The 19,372-nt window shown below is 42.5% G+C and overlaps 1 protein-coding gene across 7 annotated transcripts in view; it reads right to left on the bottom strand.

Moving 5' to 3' along the window:
- Positions 1-19,372, bottom strand: part of LOC132323321 (ovostatin-like) — a 33,025-nt gene that overhangs the window by 3,557 nt on the left and 10,096 nt on the right. For all 7 annotated transcript variants that reach the window (XM_059838388.1, XM_059838386.1, XM_059838387.1 and 4 more), the window contains 27 exons: positions 19,115-19,167; positions 18,216-18,236; positions 16,999-17,167; positions 16,344-16,428; positions 15,417-15,528; positions 14,945-15,059; positions 14,632-14,741; positions 13,335-13,493; positions 12,751-12,978; positions 12,372-12,429; positions 11,758-11,903; positions 10,543-10,692; positions 9,807-9,977; positions 9,380-9,512; positions 8,670-8,766; positions 7,933-8,161; positions 7,236-7,359; positions 6,756-6,874; positions 6,265-6,316; positions 5,397-5,480; positions 4,354-4,530; positions 3,769-3,850; positions 3,145-3,301; positions 2,655-2,729; positions 1,502-1,667; positions 1,025-1,245; positions 235-450 (listed from right to left, as the gene is read on the bottom strand). In XM_059838388.1, coding sequence (XP_059694371.1) covers positions 235-450; positions 1,025-1,245; positions 1,502-1,667; positions 2,655-2,729; positions 3,145-3,301; positions 3,769-3,850; positions 4,354-4,530; positions 5,397-5,480; positions 6,265-6,316; positions 6,756-6,874; positions 7,236-7,359; positions 7,933-8,161; positions 8,670-8,766; positions 9,380-9,512; positions 9,807-9,977; positions 10,543-10,692; positions 11,758-11,903; positions 12,372-12,429; positions 12,751-12,978; positions 13,335-13,493; positions 14,632-14,741; positions 14,945-15,059; positions 15,417-15,528; positions 16,344-16,428; positions 16,999-17,167; positions 18,216-18,236; positions 19,115-19,167 — 3,509 coding nt within the window. The remainder of the gene's footprint in view (positions 1-234; positions 451-1,024; positions 1,246-1,501; positions 1,668-2,654; positions 2,730-3,144; positions 3,302-3,768; positions 3,851-4,353; positions 4,531-5,396; positions 5,481-6,264; positions 6,317-6,755; positions 6,875-7,235; positions 7,360-7,932; positions 8,162-8,669; positions 8,767-9,379; positions 9,513-9,806; positions 9,978-10,542; positions 10,693-11,757; positions 11,904-12,371; positions 12,430-12,750; positions 12,979-13,334; positions 13,494-14,631; positions 14,742-14,944; positions 15,060-15,416; positions 15,529-16,343; positions 16,429-16,998; positions 17,168-18,215; positions 18,237-19,114; positions 19,168-19,372) is intronic.

Consider the following 19,372-nt stretch of genomic DNA (forward strand, 5'->3'; position numbering starts at 1 on the left):
TTGTACCCAGAGTCACCTCCCAGAAAGAAACCAGATGTTGATCAGAAAGGACTCTTTTTCCATGCCAGAACTCCCCAGGAGTCAGAGATGTGGGATGGGAAAAAGAGTGTTTCAATGGTTTAGGGAAATCAAGCAATAAGAAAAATAAAGAGGAGTCAGCTAAAAAATCATCAAAACAGTGGCTATCTTGTGTGCAAAATGTGAGACACAATGAAGAAGAAAGCAGACATTTACTTGCATAAATACACATCCACTGCCATTCATTGTCAGGCTGTATTTCCCAGGGACCTCTGGAAGGGGTGTCTGTTGCACCAGGAGCCTGTTCTCATTGTTGACAAAAAATACCTTCTCAAAAGGCTTTTTGGAAGTGATCTTGACTCCGTTTTGTGAAGCAGAGCTGTAGGTGGCCTCACCATAAGCAGCGAGTGCTTGAAGGGCAATGACTGTGTCCTGAAGAAAAAGAAAATAATAAAAGAAAATTGGCTACACAGCGTGACCGGTGCAGGGGAGATCAGAGTCCCTGTTGCAATACCCATCACAGTTACTTCTTCTTGAATTTGTGTATAATTCCAGGGTTCCCATACAAAAGGAGCCATTTCATTCTCTCATGTACGTTTTAGGGTAGGAGAATCTCTCTCCTGACACAAGGGTCTCAGAACATAAAATCTGAGAAGCAGAGTGCCCTTCTGGAGTTTTTCATAGTGGTGAAGCATGTGTTTTCTGGGGAGCCACACAGAACTCAAGAGTCATCTGACAGATGGGACTTGGTGTTTTCTAGGCTCATCCCTGACACAAATATCTGTATTTATTGCGAGTCAAATTACTCTTGTATGGTTTTAACCTTTCTTTAGTTAAGAAGAAGGGTGAAAGGAGTATTTTGGCCTCCTAGTATTAAGGTTTGGTCTCTGTCAGAGACAGCAATTAGAAAAGAGAAACAGGACTGGGTAGTCAGAGCTCTGCTGGAGCCCTAGACCAGTGTCCTGATTCCTAGGACTAGCTGTGAAGTGGAAGGTAGTTTTGGCACCTGGGTAGAAGAGAAACCTCCATAGGGATTCTGCTGCCTGATGATCCACTGCACAATCCCTGAGGCCTTGGTGAGATCCTCTTTATTCCGGTTGGGTTTGTGGAGCAGAGCCAACAACACGTAACTGGTGATCTCCACATCAGCTGAAGGGGCATGGTCAAGGAAGGAGGGAGATTTGTCTGATGGAGACCTCTCCTCCTGCTCCCAGTGCTGTGAGCCATCTGAATAAACAAAGAGAGGAACCAGTATTGATTACAGGAGTCACTGCTCTGTTCTCTGCCTTGGAGTCTCACTGCATCTGGGCTCTTCCTCAGAAGGACTCCCTGCACATCAATGACTGCACTGCAGATTAACTCCACAGATCATTCATGTGGTTTGGCTCACGTGCCCACTCTCTCAATATTGCCAAAGTCAGACCATCAGTAAGATCTGTTCCATCCTCCCATTTCCCAAATTCCCCAAGTGACTGAAACTCACCAACTTCCTTTGCTGATTTCTGTAACTCTTCAAGGAATGATTCACATTTTTCTGCCTTGCCAGCTAAGCAGAAAGCATAGGCCATGAGTGCCTGGGTGTAAACTTCACTGATATTCTTCTCAGATGCAGTCTCCAGACAAAAAAAGGCATTTCGGATTACAGGGTACTTAAAAACAAAAAAGCATGTGGATTTAATTCAGGACAATAGTCTTCACCTGCTCAAAAATTTATTTTCTTTAAACGTGTTCCTCGTCCTGTCACTATCACAGCAATGAGAGTGGGACTTCAGCTTGTATAATGACTTCAGGAGAGAGAATACAGAATTATTCAAGGAGGGATTTTGCAGGAAACATCAAACAAATCAAGTAGCTTTTAATGGGGTTCTTGACAAGGTTGGTCTATAGTTTTCACTGATAATTCCTTCTGCCTACCTCCATGATAATTATTTGCTCTGCATTTCTATAGTCAAGAGTTTGTTGTCTTGAACAAATCTAACTTAGTGATTTCTATCCTCACTGACTTTGGTGTAAATTTAATTCTGTGATGCTGTACTAGGTTTACACCCACAAAAAAATGTACAGTTTGACTCCATGTCCCCAGAAAGGATTTGAAAAAGTGGAGGCTAACTTGTGTATTGAAATCTATCATCTCCTCTGTAGTCACCTTTGTACTGCCAACTTTTTGAAAAGGACAGATCAGCTTTTGCTCTGATGGACATTTGTTTTTCCAAGGTACCTTTTAGTTCCATTTGTAGATTTTAAAGATTTACCTGCAACAACTTACTTTCTTGACTGGGCTGTCTTTGAGGCTAAGCAAAGGTGTGTGGGTTACTACCTGTCATGTGGAGGTTTCTTCCTGTCAAGTCTTTTTATTGGAAACTAAAGGGTGTCACTAAATGTTTTGTGTCTTGTAAATAGAAGATCTAATCCCACGGAGGTTTGTACAGAGTCTGCTCAGACTGGTGGTTTAAGAGGTGTAGAGATGCAGATTTTCTCTGTCACAGCAACCAGTGCAGATACAGAGCATGGTCACCTACTCTGGGAGCTCTCTCCCTCTCTTTCTCTCTCTTTACTACCTAGACAATTTAGCAGATGCTGGACCCAAGGGAACAGCTGGGGACCAGTTCCATCTGAGTAAAGGTAAGTCTCCTTACCGAACTGGAGTGCCCAGCTTCCAGCATGGCAATGGTGGTGTAGGCAGAAAGTGACAGCTCATCGTCTACTCCTCCCTGGAAACAACACGGAGAGAGGAATAATCTGTAAATGCCACTGATGAGAGCCTTTGAATATCAATTGCCACGTCCCAGCTGAGAGAGTTTGGACAGTTCTGGAGGCAGCCGACAGGGAAACAGAGCATTCACATAGCTCTTGAATAGCTCACAAATCCAGAGAAGCTCTTTGCTATTGAATCCGAAAACATCACTCCTTCAAGCTTATAGTCCTGTAACCCTATCTCAGGTGCACATAACAGGTAAAGTAGGTGTACAAAAGCTGACTGAGCTGAAAATACTCATTATAAGATGTGGGGAATTAGCCCTTGGAAGAAGACAGGCATTTGGAGCTAAACATAGTTTTTGGCAGTTATAGGAGAACATATTCTTAATGAAAAAGTATAAATTTGACCAAGCAGTAATTCTCTGCTACCTTCAAGGCATTGTTGAAGAGTGTGCCAACACTCCGGAAGCAGCCATCTAGCTTCTGTTTGCTGGACAGCCACAGCAGGGTTTGGGACTGGACACGGTCATCAATGTAGATGGAGTGACCAGCTTGTGCAAATGATCTGTACACAAAGGCAGTGAGCCTGCAGGGGAAAGATGGAGCTGTGAGACGAGCACTGGAAGAAACAGAAGAAATCAGCCCTCCTGTTCGTGCTGCTGAAGAGCGTGAAGAGTTACAGCCAGCGTGTTGGTGGCTTGCTTTCTCTTTGTGTGCTCTTCAAAGAGAGAATAGCTAAAGGAGTAGCTAAATGGGACATGGGGAGGATGTCCAGCACACTCTGTGGCTGATCCTGTCTGCAGAGCACCACAGTGCAATGGCTTTCATGGGAGACAGCAGGAGTGTGAATCAGAAAGTCAGATGGGTCTTTAGGGATCAACTTCTTTTCAAGCACCAGGCCTGGCAGAGGATGGAGAGATATTTCCTTTAGTACTTCCCAATGCTCAGTCCTAGACAGTAAAGCTGCCTCTTACCTGCACCATAATTGAATGTAAGTTCATAATAATTGAATGTAAATTCATGTCTGAGCCAGTTCTGCTCCCTGTCACTCACCAGGTGTTCCCTTCCCTATCTCTGGTGCCAAAGATGCTGTAGGACCCATCAGGACGTTTGTATGACAGCTGCTTCTGGTAGCCTGCAAGAATATGGAAAAGGAAGTGTTCTTAGAAGTAAAAGCAAAACCCAGTTTTGTTTGCTGACACATTTGTCTGGGAAAGAATGGAAAGGCAATGTATATCTAACAAGCAGGAGGGGAGCTCTGAGGGATCCTATGAATGGAAGTATGGAACATCTGGTCTGGCAGAAACACAGAGAATAGGCAGAGCTCCATCAGCTCAGTGCTCCAACTAAACATACAGGATCAGGATACATGCTGTGCCTGAGTGGGAAAAGAAAAGGGGACTGGAAGAAAACACCTCAAAGGAAAAACAGGGCGGTTGAATGCCAGCAAAAAGGCATAAGATAAGAAGATAAAGGAAAGTAAAAAATGTTTGGTTCAGGGCAAATCCTTGGGTCTCTGGGCTGTGCTACAGCTGTGATGCCATCAGCCAGGGCAGCCACGCTGCTGCTGCTGCTTCAGCTCACTGGCCCTCCACAGGAATTTCAGCACATGTTGTAAGGGAACCACGAAGCTCTCACCGCTCACTAAGTATCCAGTGGCCTTGGATCTGACCTCCCTGCTCAGCTGCCCTGTCTTGTTCAGATAGTCCAGGACATAGATGTTGGGGGCAAAGAGGGCCATGTTCTGCTCCCCACAGCCAAAGGGCATCTGGAGGAGCTGCTGCAGGTTCTGCATGGCAGTGCCCATGATGTCACCTGGGGAAGAGGAGATGAGAGGGGGTGATCAGCACAACTCGTGGCCACTGAAATCACCAGTAATTTCCGTTCCATAGGCAGTCATAAAAGCCTAGCAGGGGTTGGGAGCCTTCTGAACAGAGTTTAGTTCTGCTTTGCAGCCAACAAAGAATCCTTTCCCTGCCTCTCCTTACACAGTCTGAATTGCCCTTACCAGAAACACTCCTGGTTTTAGTACCACTTCAAGCAGATAGTTCTTGTTGGAAATGAAGGGAACTTATAGGAAACTTCTGTTTCCAGAGGGTGGAAGGGAATAGCCAGAGCTATTTATTGCAAACACTTACTGCAAAATTAACAGCTAATGCTGCAAAGGGACGTTGATAATGCAGATGTATCACAGAACACCTCTTAGTTGTTATTTCTAGGAAAGGTAACACAGACCCAGCAAGGGATTTCTGGAAAGAGCTTCTAAAAGTCACCAACATTACCAAGCAGGGATTTTATGGCTAGTGAGTCATGTAACCAAATCCATGTTCTGAAAAGACTGAATAGACTCTACTGGCATCTCTGATTTGTAGGTGGATGTATAGAAAAATGCCATACTGGTATGAATCTGGCTGAGGTCATAAGTCAGAACTGTGCTGCTGCTTCAGAGAAAGACTTTCAAATGCACTAAATTTAAACAGAATAGTGAAGAGTGATGCAACTGGTATTTAAACTTCATCTTGCTGATGCAGAGTATTGCTGGACAAGATGAGAATCAGTCTCTTTTCTCAAAAGTTTCCCACATTAGGAGTGGAAACTCATATTTTGAATCCTGAAAGAGCTTTCATGCTGCATTTTCTATATTTTCTTTTTAAAAAATGTTTTATTAATTACATATTTACCAACAACAGAAAAGGAGGCTCTGGCTGATCCTTCCAAAACATTTGTAGGTAGCTCTAGAGATATATCTTGAATAACTACATCATCTGTGGAGAAAAATATTTGTCATTTTTATGGGAATACTAATTATAACAGTGAAATGCTCCTGTTACAAATTGCACAGTACAAAATTGCACACAAGAGACAGCAATAAAGTGAAACTCACAGCATTCACCAAGAACATGGAGAAGGGGATGCAGCAAAATCAAAATTGTGAAAAAAAGATCAAGTGGTGTGGTCACTGTCATTGCTCAACAGAAATCAGTAAAACAGGGTAAGGTTGGTGCTCACAGGTTGTATTATCTGTGACCCTTGGGGATTCATTCAGTGACACTATTGGTAGAGCTGGTTCATGAGGATCAGAACAGGTTTTTAGCCTCTTTTAGGCCTGTCAGGAAACCTTAGGAGCTGTTTGCCATCAGCACTGAGATGGTGTGGAAAGGAACATTGCATTCCCTCTCCCATTCCCACCAGAGGTGGAAAGCTGTAAGCTACAGGTATCCATGGAAGAGAGGACAGCACTCCACATGAGTGAAAGAAACACAGGACATGATTTTCACAGAAAGGTCATCTCCCTTTGAGAGGCTCATAGCAGCCTTCCTGCAGCATCTGAGCACATCTGGGCAGGGCACAGATGCTGCCTCAGTGATATGCACCAGACCACACAGGAATTTGGTAGCAGGGAATGGAACTATTGCACTCATACTAGCTGTCATGAGGACAACTCTGGGAAAAAGGGAAGGGAAAACACCAATGAACACTGCAGGAAAGAGTGCAGACTCCAAACTTCCTTTCAGTTCTTCTCAAGACAGTGGTATATAAGACCCTTACCTTCTGTACAAATTAAGGAGTTTTGAGTCTTTTCCCTTCTGATTCCTTCAGGCTGCAAGGAGATGGAAAGAAGAGACACGTGCAGTGGGTGAGACAAAAGCATGCAGAAGAAATTCAGTGTCAACATGCCACCCCCTTTCCCAACCTCCTACGTCCCAAAACAGGTGGATTGAAGCAATGGTTTACAAGTTCACGTATGATGGGGCTGCTGCTAAAAGGGAGATCACATCAGATGGAGTCCCTCATTTCCAGTTTCTCCTCTGCATGAGGGAGACATGTCAACACCCACTGATCCTCGTGGAAGGGTACATCAGATGGATTTGGTCTTAGATTGAACAGCCAGACCCTGTCCCAGACACATGAAGGTGTAGCAATACCAGGAGTTCTTTAGGGAACCTGAAAAGCTTTTCCTTGCTTTTGGTACTTCCACTGTGTTTTAGTTTCCTCGTGAAAAGGAGTGCAGGACAAACAGTAAGAGCTGCCAGCAGTACCTCAACCAGCAGTGTTCTGATCTGGGTGTCCCTGTAGGCAATACTGATGTTCCTGGGAGCTTTGTCTCCACAAGCTTCATCATCCTTGGTCTCTGCAGTAATGCTGAACACCACATTACCTTAAATAGCAGCAAAAAAAAAAAAAAAAAAAAAAAAAAAAAAAAAAAAAAGGAAAGAAATGGACCTCTGCCATGCAGGACGACTGACAAAGTAAGAAATTTCATCTGATGAATAAGATGAAGTAGTTCAACATAATGAATGGTCAGTCACTGTAGGTGAGACATATGGGGAGAGAACTGATCTCTAAAAATGGCAATGATAAACGCACTGAAGCTGTGGAGAAGCTCTTTAATCCAAAGAACTGGAAAGAACAGTCATAGACCAAGTTCTCTGGGTTGGAAAAAGATTAAGTTTTTTCAGGTAAGATATAAATCAGTATCAGTCTTGGAACATAAACCCAAGTAGATTCAAAACACTTACCAATTTCTTTGGGGAAAATATTCCAGACATAGGTCTTTCTTTGCTTGGCACATACACATCCATCATCCTCTGGGGAGATGAGTTTGGCTTGATAATCAAGGGAATCTGACAGTGAGACATTAATCTGAGAACAGAAAGAGTTGTGTAATGGGATGAAGGTTTTGTACCATATTGCAAACGGTGCTTTGTTGTCAGAGGGGGTGAGACACTATCTGCTTACATCTGGAGATAAGTGTAGGGCAGATTTAAGGCCTCAGATGATGATGATGATGTTTGATTAATCATCCTTCAGATGTAACCAGAACAGTTTTCCCTCTTGCCTCTCTCAACAGTCTCGCTGTTAACACAGGATAGTAAGCATCCTGTGCACACCTGATTCTTAAGGAAAAGCCCCAGTGAAACCATTGATGGCTTGCATAGCTGTGGATGGTGAGTGATACTCTGCAAAGCACTTCCTTCCTTTCTCTATGGATCTTGATACAGTTGCTTTACAGGTCTGGCCCAGTCACAGCTCACAAGATCTCCCTTTGCTCTGTACTGTTTGTTCTGAGAGGGGGAATCCAGTCAGGATAATCTGTGGTCAGCTAGAATGAGCAGTACCTCAGTCAAGAGCAGGTCCAGCCACCTGCACCAATCATTTTGCTGCAGCGTCTTTGGAGATGGGATAAGGTCTGGGAATGTGGGCAGAAGTACACACCTTAATGCACTGGTCAAGGTAGTTGAAGACAGTGGCTCTAAGCAGGAAATCTTCTCCTCGTATCATGGAGTATGGCAAGGTCAAGTCAACAAAGAAAGGCTGCAAGGCTGTCAGGGTGGCAGGCACAGACATGCCAAATCCAGCTGACTCTTCCACACAGAAAGCACTGGCTTTCCAGTTGGTGATGGTGTCAGGGATGGTGTATGAGATGCTGGCTTTTCCAGTAGAGCTGGTGGGAATGGAGAAAGGATAAAATCTCTGGAGAAAGGGTAAATTTCAGGTAACTTGCTTCTCAGTAGATGCAACAAGTTTTGAGAACCAGAACTTCCCCTATTCTATCTGCAGAAATCCCACATACAATCCCTGGAACTGATCACTAAAAGTTGAGAAAATTTTAACCATTTAAATGTTCCTCTGCCCATCATATCCTTGAGTTTGGAAAGACAACTCAGAATTCTTGTTCTGCAAATCCATATTTTAAATAGAGGCCTCCTTTTCCTGAGGAAGGGAATATGACTCATGGTACACACATTGTGGCAACAGGTGTCTTTAGGGACATCTTTGGAATTTGACAATGGAAAAGAGAAGGGCAGATAGGCAGATGATGACTGAAAAACAAGGCCTTCTGGACCGAAAAGGAAGAAGAGTTGGCAAGGGATTGGCACCTTTCAGGACACCAGGGAACATATTTAGTAATTCCTAAAGCAAGGCAAAGATATGAAAGAAGCAGTACTCACTTAATTGGAACTATGTCCCAAATCCAAGCTTCAGGAAAGAATTCCCGAATAGTCTCAAGGATGAGTGTCCTCTCTTGTTCCTCCCTAGCAGCTTCAGCTGGTAAGAGATAATGAGAATTTAGTAAAGCCTGGTTCATATAATGGAGGTGCCCAGAAAGGACAGGTCTGAATGTCCATGGGCCAGTATGAAGGACAATAAGTGTTTTACCATTACTTTCTGACTGAGAATATATCATATTCATTTATACACATGTGCCACACAAATATTATTAAATGTCGCTAATATATCCCTCAGTTAGGTATTACCTGGTGCCAAAGGAAAAAGAAAGCATTACTTTGGTCTCTAATGAGCATGAGACCTAGGGCTAGAACTCAGGTCACTTGGCTCTTAGCTCTGATTACTGCTCACACTGTCACACAGTCTTTTCCAACTAGCTCTGGTCAGAAGGGAATCAATGTCAGCAGTGTTAGTTTTGTGTGACATTGCCAATTGCCAACAATTCCCAGTGTGAAACTGGACATGAATCACAAGTGTAGACCTGAAAGGCTCTTTTGGGCATTAGCCATTAGCTTAAGCTATCTCATTCGATGCCAGGCCAATATTCAATATCGAAACCAAGGTGGTCAATGAGTACTGTCCATGTGTCTATAACTAGAATACCTCTTCCTTTAAGGAGAAAGGTAAATCTCTTTCCTGTCCTCTATGTTACCTGATGATTTGACATGGTGTGCAGAAGCCCCGTGCCCTGCATTCACTACATATGGTTGGCGCCTTACAGTCTCACCAGTGCACACAACTGGCTGTCGAACCTTGGAGTTGGTGAAAAATTTAATTCCCATATCCTGTAAAAAACACATTTTAGCGTTAGCCATAACCACACTGTAGCTGTTCCATTCCTCCCTCTTTCCCATTACCATGTTTCCACCACAGAGGTGCCCAGAGACATGTATGCAGAGGCTTTTGGGAATTTTGTGTGTGCTGGAGAATCACAGTAGGCACAGGAATCAATTGAGAATAGAGGTCTAAGAGGAGAGTTTGTCATGTATGAGTTTTACTAATAGGGTTGTTTGCAGAATCTAACACTGCATAAGCAGAACCTCACTAAAGCATATTTAAGTGATGTACAGGACATTTACCCTGAGGAATTGATACACATCTGGGCCTAATCCAGACATTACAGGCATGTAATACAAGCCTTTGTGAAAGATATGGTCAGATGAGACACAGGGCTCTTGGGAGTCTTCTTCTAGATTGAACCCATGGAAGACGTAGCCTTGAAAATCTTGCAGGGGATGCAGGCTGTAAACCTGTGAGGGGTAAGGAAACAGGAACTGTGAGTATGTAATCATCAACCTTACTCACACCATCAAATACTGAAAATTGCCAAAACTGAGATGACAGCCTGTTTGAAACCATGTTCTGTTTCCTGGACTGAGAAATGGCTGAGTGGCTGGGATTAGAGGGCAGTGATGAGTGGCACAAAGTCTAGCTGGAGGCCAGTACCCAGTGATGTACCACAGGCTACTCCAGTACTGGGTCTAATCTTGCTCAACATCTTCCTTGATGATCTGGATGTTGCAGCAAGGGTTTACCCTCAGCAAGTTTGCTGATGGCACAAAACTGGGAGTAGTGGCAGATATGCTGGAGGGTTGTGCTGCCAGAGACCAGTCACAGGTTAAACTAAATTCCATGTGAAACAGGACTTACAATCCACAGGAAAGAAAATCTGCTTATTGCCTACTAAAGATGGCTTACGACCAGCACATGCCAGAAACTGTAAAACTCTAACTCAGTCTAATGATCTCAAGTGGAGAGACACTGTAATGGAGGAGGAAGAAGCAGTGGAAGGAGACAAGGCATTTGGCAGCTTACCATTTCCATGGACAGCTCTGTCTCTGGCTTCAGGAGCAGCACACTCTGATCCACTGCCCTCACAGCACAGAAGGAGTTGGCAGCAGCTTCAATGACCAGACTGACATTGGAAGCTGGATGCATCTGCTTTTCAGAGAATTCCAAGTGGACCTGAAATTGATCAAACAGACCTTGGCATGGCTGACCCACGCTGCTGGGCTGCTCTGACTGCGTGTGTGAGTGGAGGGCAAGAAGGACAGTGGAAGGATTTTCTGTTAAAGCACAGAAGATCTACCTGGAGGAGAATGTCTGGTCTCCACTGTAGCTCTTGGCCAGGCCTCTGTTGTAACAGGGACTTAGGCAATAAGCACACTTAGATTCCTTTGATAGCTTAAATGAAGCCTACCTCAAATGATTTAAAACAAAGTGTGAATCTTTTGCTGTCATTATCAAATCAAATGGAACCTTATTATGACTTGACTACGTGTAATAGTCCCTACAGTGAGCAAATAATATTTTTCCTAGGTCCATGGCCCATGTTAGCAAACGTATAAAGCAGATTTTGAATCTATTTGGAACAAAATCTGTTTCACATTTGTTTTAGATAAGAGGAAAAAAATAGGAGGGGCAACTAGAAACATTTTGTTTAATGTCACTTGGTTTGTTTTGTTCTATAGTTTCATGCATTTTAGCTTTTAGGAGCTAAAGATTAGAAAAATATTACTGGTGAAATCTGAGTGTATGACGATGAATGAAAATGCACCATAAAAAAAAAGAGGAAGAAATACTTAAACCCCAGACTACTATTTTGGCTTTCCTTTCTATGTGTATTTAGTTCTGCCAAACCTAAACTGCATTTTTCAACAAAAAAGTGTAAAAAATTAGATTGAATGATCAAGTGGGATAAGTCTAAAGTGTGTTCACTATGTTGAAGAACAGAAAGTCTAAAAACTGAATGGAACACTAGTAGAGTTTAAGCAAGGCAAGAATCATTTGGGATTTATGTGGGTCTCCTGAAAAGTTTTTAATGTTAAAAGAAGATATATCTTCTGACAATAAGGCCAGGAGGTAGTGGTAGAGGAAGTTTATAAGGCCAAAGAGAAAAAGGAAAAATAAAAGGAGTAATGTAGAGAGAAATGGAAGGAAACAAGAAACAAAACTCTTGTGGGTGTATACACAAAAAGTTTGTATTCATCTGACAGCAGGTAAGGCTTGCTATATCTTAATGCCTCTCACCTTGTGTTTGAAACACTTCTCAATTGGCAATTGAACACTGTCTGCCACCAGCTCCTTGTCAGGGTGTAAGGTGTACACCAGCACCCGAAGGGTTGGAGCCATTTCCTCACTGACCACAAGGGGAATGGTGAAAGTGCCATTCTGGCCTGGTAGAAGATATAAAGGCACCAGTAAGGAAGGAATATCAAAGATTTACTGTAGTAGTAGCCAAATTCAACAGGTATCTAACTTACCAGTCAGTGGAGCAATCTGAAGATGATAAACAATTTTCTAGGAGGTGACGGGCCTGGATTTAATCCAGGTGGTCTCAGATTTATTGCAGATTTGAACACGTGGCCAAATTCAGATAGGACTCTAAAGCAGACACTCTGCATTCCCTATGTCATCCTTTGGGAAGATCTTTAGAGAACACTATTTGACTAATATAAAATTCAGTGACTGCTGGACTAAACCTGACTTTATAGTGATCTTAGTGGTAGTGCTACTGTCATGCACACATGCATGGGTGGAGAGAGATGCAGCCCTTCCTGTTGCTGCTATATTCAACCATCTGGGTGTTTGGTTGTTTCTTTGTTTGTTTGAATGCAAAAATATGGATTGGCAACTTGACTTACCAGTTTGGATATTAACTTTAGTTTCCCCTGTAAGGACAATCTTGCCTTTTGCCATGCCCTGTGCAGAGAATATCAAAACATGTATGGGTTGGCAGAAGTTGGAGGGAGAAAGCAGCAATCAGGTTCATTATGCATGGACAGGACAATCTACAATGAGAAGATCTCAAATGCTTAAACATAAGCCTTAGGGCATGCTGAATATTCCCATTGCTGCTGCTGGGGACCTTGTTGCTGGTCACAAAGCAGAAGCAAAAGGAAGGGAAAAGGGGGACAGGGAATACCATGAAGATCACTCACTGCTGTAATTCCTCTGGATGGATTGCCTGATAGCTGCCCAGTAAAGCCCTTTCAGCAGACCAACCCACGACCTCATGCTCACCACATAGTAGAAGTTCGTGGAGTTGATTCTCTCGTATCCTTCTGTGTTTAAGACATAGTGCACAGTGATCATCCTCTTCTGCCCACATTTCAGGTCTTTCCACAGGGGCTCAATCCTCACAAAACTGCCAGTCCAAGAGTAGAAGCGCTGGACGGAGAGAGACACCTCTGGGTAGTAAGGCTCTATCCAGCCTTCATAGTGGCAGTGGTCACTGGTTTTGTAAACTGCCTGAACAGGAGAGGGAGTGGGGAAGAGAAGGAGAACAAACACATATCACTAGGGAAGTCGTCATCGCATTCTGACATCAGAATGATTAGCTCACGTAATGGGTAGAGATAAGAGCTGCATCTAAAGCAAAAGTGGTAAGGAAAGAGCAGCCTTGCAGCAAGCCATTGCATTGCAACCACTCAGGTGGTTTCCTCACTCCTCTTACAGTAGTTTTTTGAGAGCTCTACACAATGAAGAAATATGAAGAAAGCATATTTTTATTACCAGAATAAAAACCTCATCCCATCCTTTTTTGGGTTCAGTTTGAGAGCAGCCATCTCTCTCTCTGTCTCTATTCAGCCTTGTTATGTACTCACTTTCAGACTCATCTCGGGATCAAGCATTTCGGATGTGTCAATGCTAAACTCAGCAACACCATTATGATCCGTGGTGAAATTGTCTGTATTCTTGTTATTGACAAATAGCTGAATGACCTCATTGGAAATTGGAGAGTTGTCTTTGTCTACCAGCTTGATCTGTAAAAGGGAATGTGAAGCCTGTTGAATGCATTTCTGTATGTAGATACTGATATTTTGCAGTCCTTTGCTCTCCAAACAGCAGAATTACTTTTTTATCTTCCCTCAAACAATACTTGAAGACTAAAATTTCTGTCTTTGCTTTCTGGCAACTGTCTGAGCTATCTTATGAGGTTTGGAGCAGGGGCTTCCTCAGCATCTACCACACCATTGATAATGCCCTCTTGTGGAGCAAGAACTTTCATGTCTCATCTCTTTTCTGATCAGTCCCTTCTGACTATACATTTCCAGTTTAAAAATATTTTTTTTATTTCTCTGTTCCTTTTTTCCTTCCTTAGTCTTGAGAGTCTGCTGCTGCTATTTTCAGTGTCTGAAAATCTTTTCTCCACATCTTTGTTTTGAACATTTTTCTGATTCTGTCTACGCTGTCTCTGCTGTTTATGTGTTAAACAAATAACAGATCCCATTAAGTAAACTCTATGTTGCTAGAAATGAGCATTCATTTTGATTTTTTAAAAGAAAAAGAACAGGGTGGCAATGGGAACCAAACAAGAAAGCTATATAGACTTTACAGAAGGGGAAAAATACCCACCCTTGAAAGGCAATCTTGTCTCCTTTCAGTGCTACTGGTCCCTTTTATTTTTTCCTCATTGGCAAAAGATGAACTGAAGGAGAGAGATTTATCCCTACCCTTTAAACAACTGACAGAGTTATGTGGGTATTGTCATGAAACAAAATAATGAAAAACCTTTCTGAGACAGAAACTCTTGCTATTTCCCTGAGTTTTTGTGTGTCCTAAATTCCTTTCCCTCTTTCTTCCCTCATCCACCAGTGTTTCTATTCATGTCTGGCTGGCATGTGATGGTCAGTTCTGAAGAGGGAGGCAGTGATTTATAGCAAGCTTAAAATGCAAGTTAGAGAAATGCTAGCTAATGAATTGTCCTGATTTCAAGTATTTCTGGCAGAACCAAACTCAGAATAAACGAATCTTCAGCTTACCAGTAGGGCATTGCATGTAAGAAAAGAAGACTGGGGAGAACACCCCCACCCCAAACAGTCCCCTAGATGTTGCCATCATTGTCGCTATGTGATTGCCTGTCAATCATCTCCAACACAAGCCCTCCAAGCTCTTGCTTACCTGTCCAAAGTAAGGAATTCCTCTTCTGAAGTGGCGATCCATGTTCTCAAACCATATGGTGCTCATCACCCGAGTTATGGAAATAACCTGAGCAGCTGTAAATTGCAGGCCTGGAAGACATGCCCAGAGTCATGAGAAGACACACTTTGTCCTGCACAGAGCATCAGCAGAGTTTGCCTGGAGATGGTCACTGTGCTGGTAAAAATGACCTTCCTCAGGGAGACATTCTTGTGCTCAGCAAGCAGAGGCTATCTCCTACTCTCCTTCTAGACCACACCACTTTTCCTGTTTCTGCCTGTCCAGAAGGGATTACCTGTTCCTTTCTCTGTCACAGTGGCTTTCACATCAAGGTTCCTCATGTAACCAGTGCGATGTAACTCAAAGATGTTGGAGCTGAAGACGTGGGAGAGGCAACCATCCGTCTCCAGCTGGACAGGGAAGAAAACAAATCCTGTTGTCAAGGATCATAGCTTGCAAAGGGTGTTGACAATACACAGGACCCTTCTTTAGTGAGTGAAGCCTTTTCCCAGTACTTTTACCATGATTTATACATGTTTATGGGAAACTGAGTAATGAAGAAGAGATATGTCAATCCTTCAGGCCTGCAGGAAGCCGAGAAGAGAAATGAGGTGCCCTGAGCTCCTCGCTCGTCATACAAGCAAAGAGATGAGTAGGGTGAAGAGAAGAATCAAAGAGAGAAAGCGAAGTGTGATGAGCAAAGGGAGAGAAACAAGAACACAGAAGAGAGGACAAGCATGAAGAGGAATAATAATTGTGTATCATACATTTTTGGTAAATGATTGACAAACTGGGCTTTTCTTGCACCTCCCGTATGAATCAAAATCCCTGCACACACTGAGCTTGACTTTCCCTTCAATAGGCTGGCCATAGGTGTACCTAGGGGAAGAGGAAACATGATCTGATGAGGTCTGTGAGCTAATGCTTAAAAAACAATTTTAAGCTGATGTGTGCAGGAATAGATCCAGGACAGCAGTGAGCTGGGAAGCCAGAGCATGGGATAGTTTCACTGGTTTTTCCTAACTCTCCTGCTTTAACAAAATAGAAAATACAACTCAGAAATCAAAATTAGTTCTTTTTCACACCTAAACCCATGAAACAAAGTACACTTTGAATGCAAACCCAAATACCTTTATAAACATAATGAACAGATGTGGCTACTGACCAAATTAAGACTGTTGTCTTAAACTCCAATTTAAGCTGAAGATTGGAGTTCCAGGCTCACTGAAATCAAAGCAAAATTCCTCAAATCTGCCAGAGTACTGGGATTTCAACTCTGGATTCCAAATTGCAAGATCTTGGTGTTGGTGCAAGGTCCTTCTGAAGGACCAAGCTAGGAGGGGGAGTTAGACAGCTGGAACCATAATACCCATGCTAGAATTCAATGGTGCTCTGCTTTATGAAGGTCTCCCTTTGAAGTGGGTTGTTGGGAGTGGACACATCCTACTTTACCAGGGAACCTCTCAAAAGATTTATCTACCTTGTACAACACCATGTGGACTCAAATACTTATAAAATAAAATGAGATGAGCACACAAATAAATGAAAGCTCCAAAGACCAAGTCAACCCTCACCAACCTCTACTGGGGCCCTACATATTTTGGCTTCTTCTCTAAGCCCTGGCTCTTTACCCAGTCTTTGGGAATTTCTTCCACTTCAGCACATTTCCTAAGGACTCTGCACTTGGTACTTACAACCCACAGACTTTCACTGTGAACTCCGAATCCAGGACTGTGAGGCTTTCTGGGGCCGTGACTGTGACATCAAACTTTGGCAACACTAGGACAGAGAGCAAAAAAGAAAAAAACCCAACACTGGCATATTGTAAATTTGCAGACCCTCCTAAGATGAAAGCAAAAATGAGGATATATCTTATTGTTAATAATAGAGGGAATGGGATCTCAGAACCTGGGTGGCAAAATGATATTAAGAACTGGCCTGATCTGCAAAGGCTTACTGAAGCCTTTCTGCAACACTTTGAAGAGAAGACAGAACTTCTGAAACGAATTCTGTGATGTCTAGATGCCTTGTGGAGTTTTGGCAAAGAAAGTTCATAGGCATAGGTGGGAAAAATTTAGTTTGTCTCACTGAAATTTGAAATCAACTTGCTGATTTCTTATGCAGATTATTTTGCTGGCTGGGTGTGTGAAAAATTGTAAATTTTTCTTGGGTTTTTTTTACTATTTTCTTTCTTTTTTAATCTCCTCAGTTCTCAATGACAATTAATCTAAGCTGCATTTGCCAGGAAGCTGTTTGAAGTTTTAGCAGTCAAAAAGGCTGCTTGATATGGGCTCATCTCTAATCATGTTTCCTACACTGAATAAAAAAAAAAAAAAGGGTGGCATTTACCATATTCCTCCACATAGAATGAGTGATTTGTTCTATCTCCTGACTTCTTTTCTACAATGATTTTGTAGTTCCCCAGGATAGGCTCTTCAGTGAGTGGGAATTCCAGCTGAATAATGTTCATCTCTGACTTCACATTTTGCCACTGCAAGATCCTGTTGCCCCTTGGATCCTGAAGAAAAAAAGAATACAGACTCACAGGTTTTTTTGCCTTGGAAATCTTTTGCTACTAGCACACAAAACCAGCATCAAAGAAGAAAACAGAGCAGGTTGCTTTAACACCCTGGAGAAGGTGCTTAATGCACATGCATTGAGTTAAATTGAGCCTTTGTACTCCTATTATTCATGTTATTATTAATGTTGTTAGATTCTCATCTATTGTTCCCAATTTAGGCATCCTCTGCCAGCCTACTTATTAGTCTCAATCATCAGGGAAAGTTGCACAATACTGCTCTTTCCTGCTCTTTAGTATATGTTGCTCTAGATTTGTGTCAAGAGGGGAGAGAAAGAAAATCTTCTTTGTGCTTTCCCTTCAGCCAAGTTTATCCCACACAAATCTTGGCCTTTAGCAACCCCAGCTTTTTTTTTTCAGCTGCCAGAAGAAGGAAGGAAACCTTTCTTCTGCATTCACTGGGGTGGCATTTTTCTCTCAGTATATGTTATGCTAGCTAGACTTAAGAAAACTCATTCACACCATTTCCTTCTTCACAGCCATGGCTGGAAGAAAAACATGCGGGGGGCTCAGAAGATGGATGTTCTCACTGCAAAGAAAATAAAGTCCCCTGACTTCACACTGTAACATGAAAACTTGTAAGTATGCTGTCTAGACATGAACTGCAATTGTTTTAAAAATCCACAGAAAATGCCATGAAAGTACTGACATAGTTAGTAGTTGCATTCACAACCTATATTTGTTCATAGTTTTTAGCAGCACTAGAGTTACAGAAAAATATATCCCAAATTTATTTGAGCAAACTGGGGAAGGGGAGGGGAAACAAAAGCAGAGATAAGAACACTACAGATTTTGACTGCTGGAATTATAGGTGTGCTTCCCATGTCAAGCTCACAGAGCATCCTTGTTTTGTGTTAAGGAGTTTCTGTTAATTTCTGCTGGTGTACTCAGCAGCAAGATTTGTCTGTGTATGGACACATTCAATAGAGGACATTCATACAAGGACACGTGCCCGGAGTAATGCAGTACAAAGACAAAAATTTCTTACCTGAATTGCAATCAAGGGGTACTGAAAGAGGAAAAAACAGAATGGAAGAAGATATTAGGTGGCTGGTCAAACACAAATGGTTTTTCCTCAGGACTGTGAGAAATATATAAGCAATATTCAGCATAATACCATTCGTCAGAGGTCCTCATCTCTTGTTTTAATCAGTTTAACAGCAATTTTACTTCAATAAGAAGGTTGCATAAAGGAGAGAGATGAAATGAGAATGGTAGGACAGTTTCTGATTGTGCTGGTTTTAGTGCACTCTCAGAGCGTATGAGTGAGCAGAATTATAGAGCTGCACACAAACCATGATTTGAGTTTCTTATTAGCACCAGCTCTTTTGCTGCCACTGTGCTGTCTGCTGCATTACAGGCACAGGAGAAGAGGCCAGTGAAGACCCTTCCATTAATTTCCTTATGCACTATGAGCATGAGGAGAGACTGCTGGCAGTGGAAAGAATACCTCTGAGGAGATAAATATTTGTGGCAGCAACTTTCTCTTTAATTTTCACCATTTCTAAAATGGGCAAAGTGCCAGGTGGATGATTTACTGATGCCTGCAAGCAACATTTGCTGAACTGTAAGAGCAGGAGGCTGAGCCGTGGCCTTTCTGGTCAGAGCTAAGATAATGTCTGTGGGAACCAAGTGGAGGGGGGTTTGAGCCTCTTTCCCAGCAATTACAGAAGATGTGTCAGGAATTCAAACTGCTACACACTTGCCTTCTTCCCTGTGGCTCTAATGAAAGTCTGGATTACAGCATGTGCTTAGGAAATCAGGTGAATTTTTTGGCAATTCGTCTCTGCAACATCTCCTTTTATCCTCAGCAATATTCTGTGTAGAATTTGAGAAGAGTCGTCTCCCAGCAATTTTAAATACAGGGGAACATTACTGGTCACTCACCTTCTCCTGAACAGGTTTAAAATTTAAATCCAGGGCAACAACACGAAACCTCACTGGAAAAGCAAGAAGCAGGACGTTAGCATTGATCATAGTTTGTTTGGCTGAGCATGATGTTTTGCATTCATTAGTACTCCCAGTTTCACAGATCTTCCAACAGTCCTGCTTGCACAGGATGCACATAGTAAAATGCATCTGAAGGTAGAAGAGCCCTACACAGACTTTGATTAAAGGTGTTTTCCCTAGCATCAAGTTCTTGTA

The sequence above is a fragment of the Haemorhous mexicanus genome, chromosome 2 (assembly GCF_027477595.1).
Source record: "Haemorhous mexicanus isolate bHaeMex1 chromosome 2, bHaeMex1.pri, whole genome shotgun sequence".
Lineage (NCBI taxonomy): Eukaryota > Metazoa > Chordata > Aves > Passeriformes > Fringillidae > Haemorhous > Haemorhous mexicanus.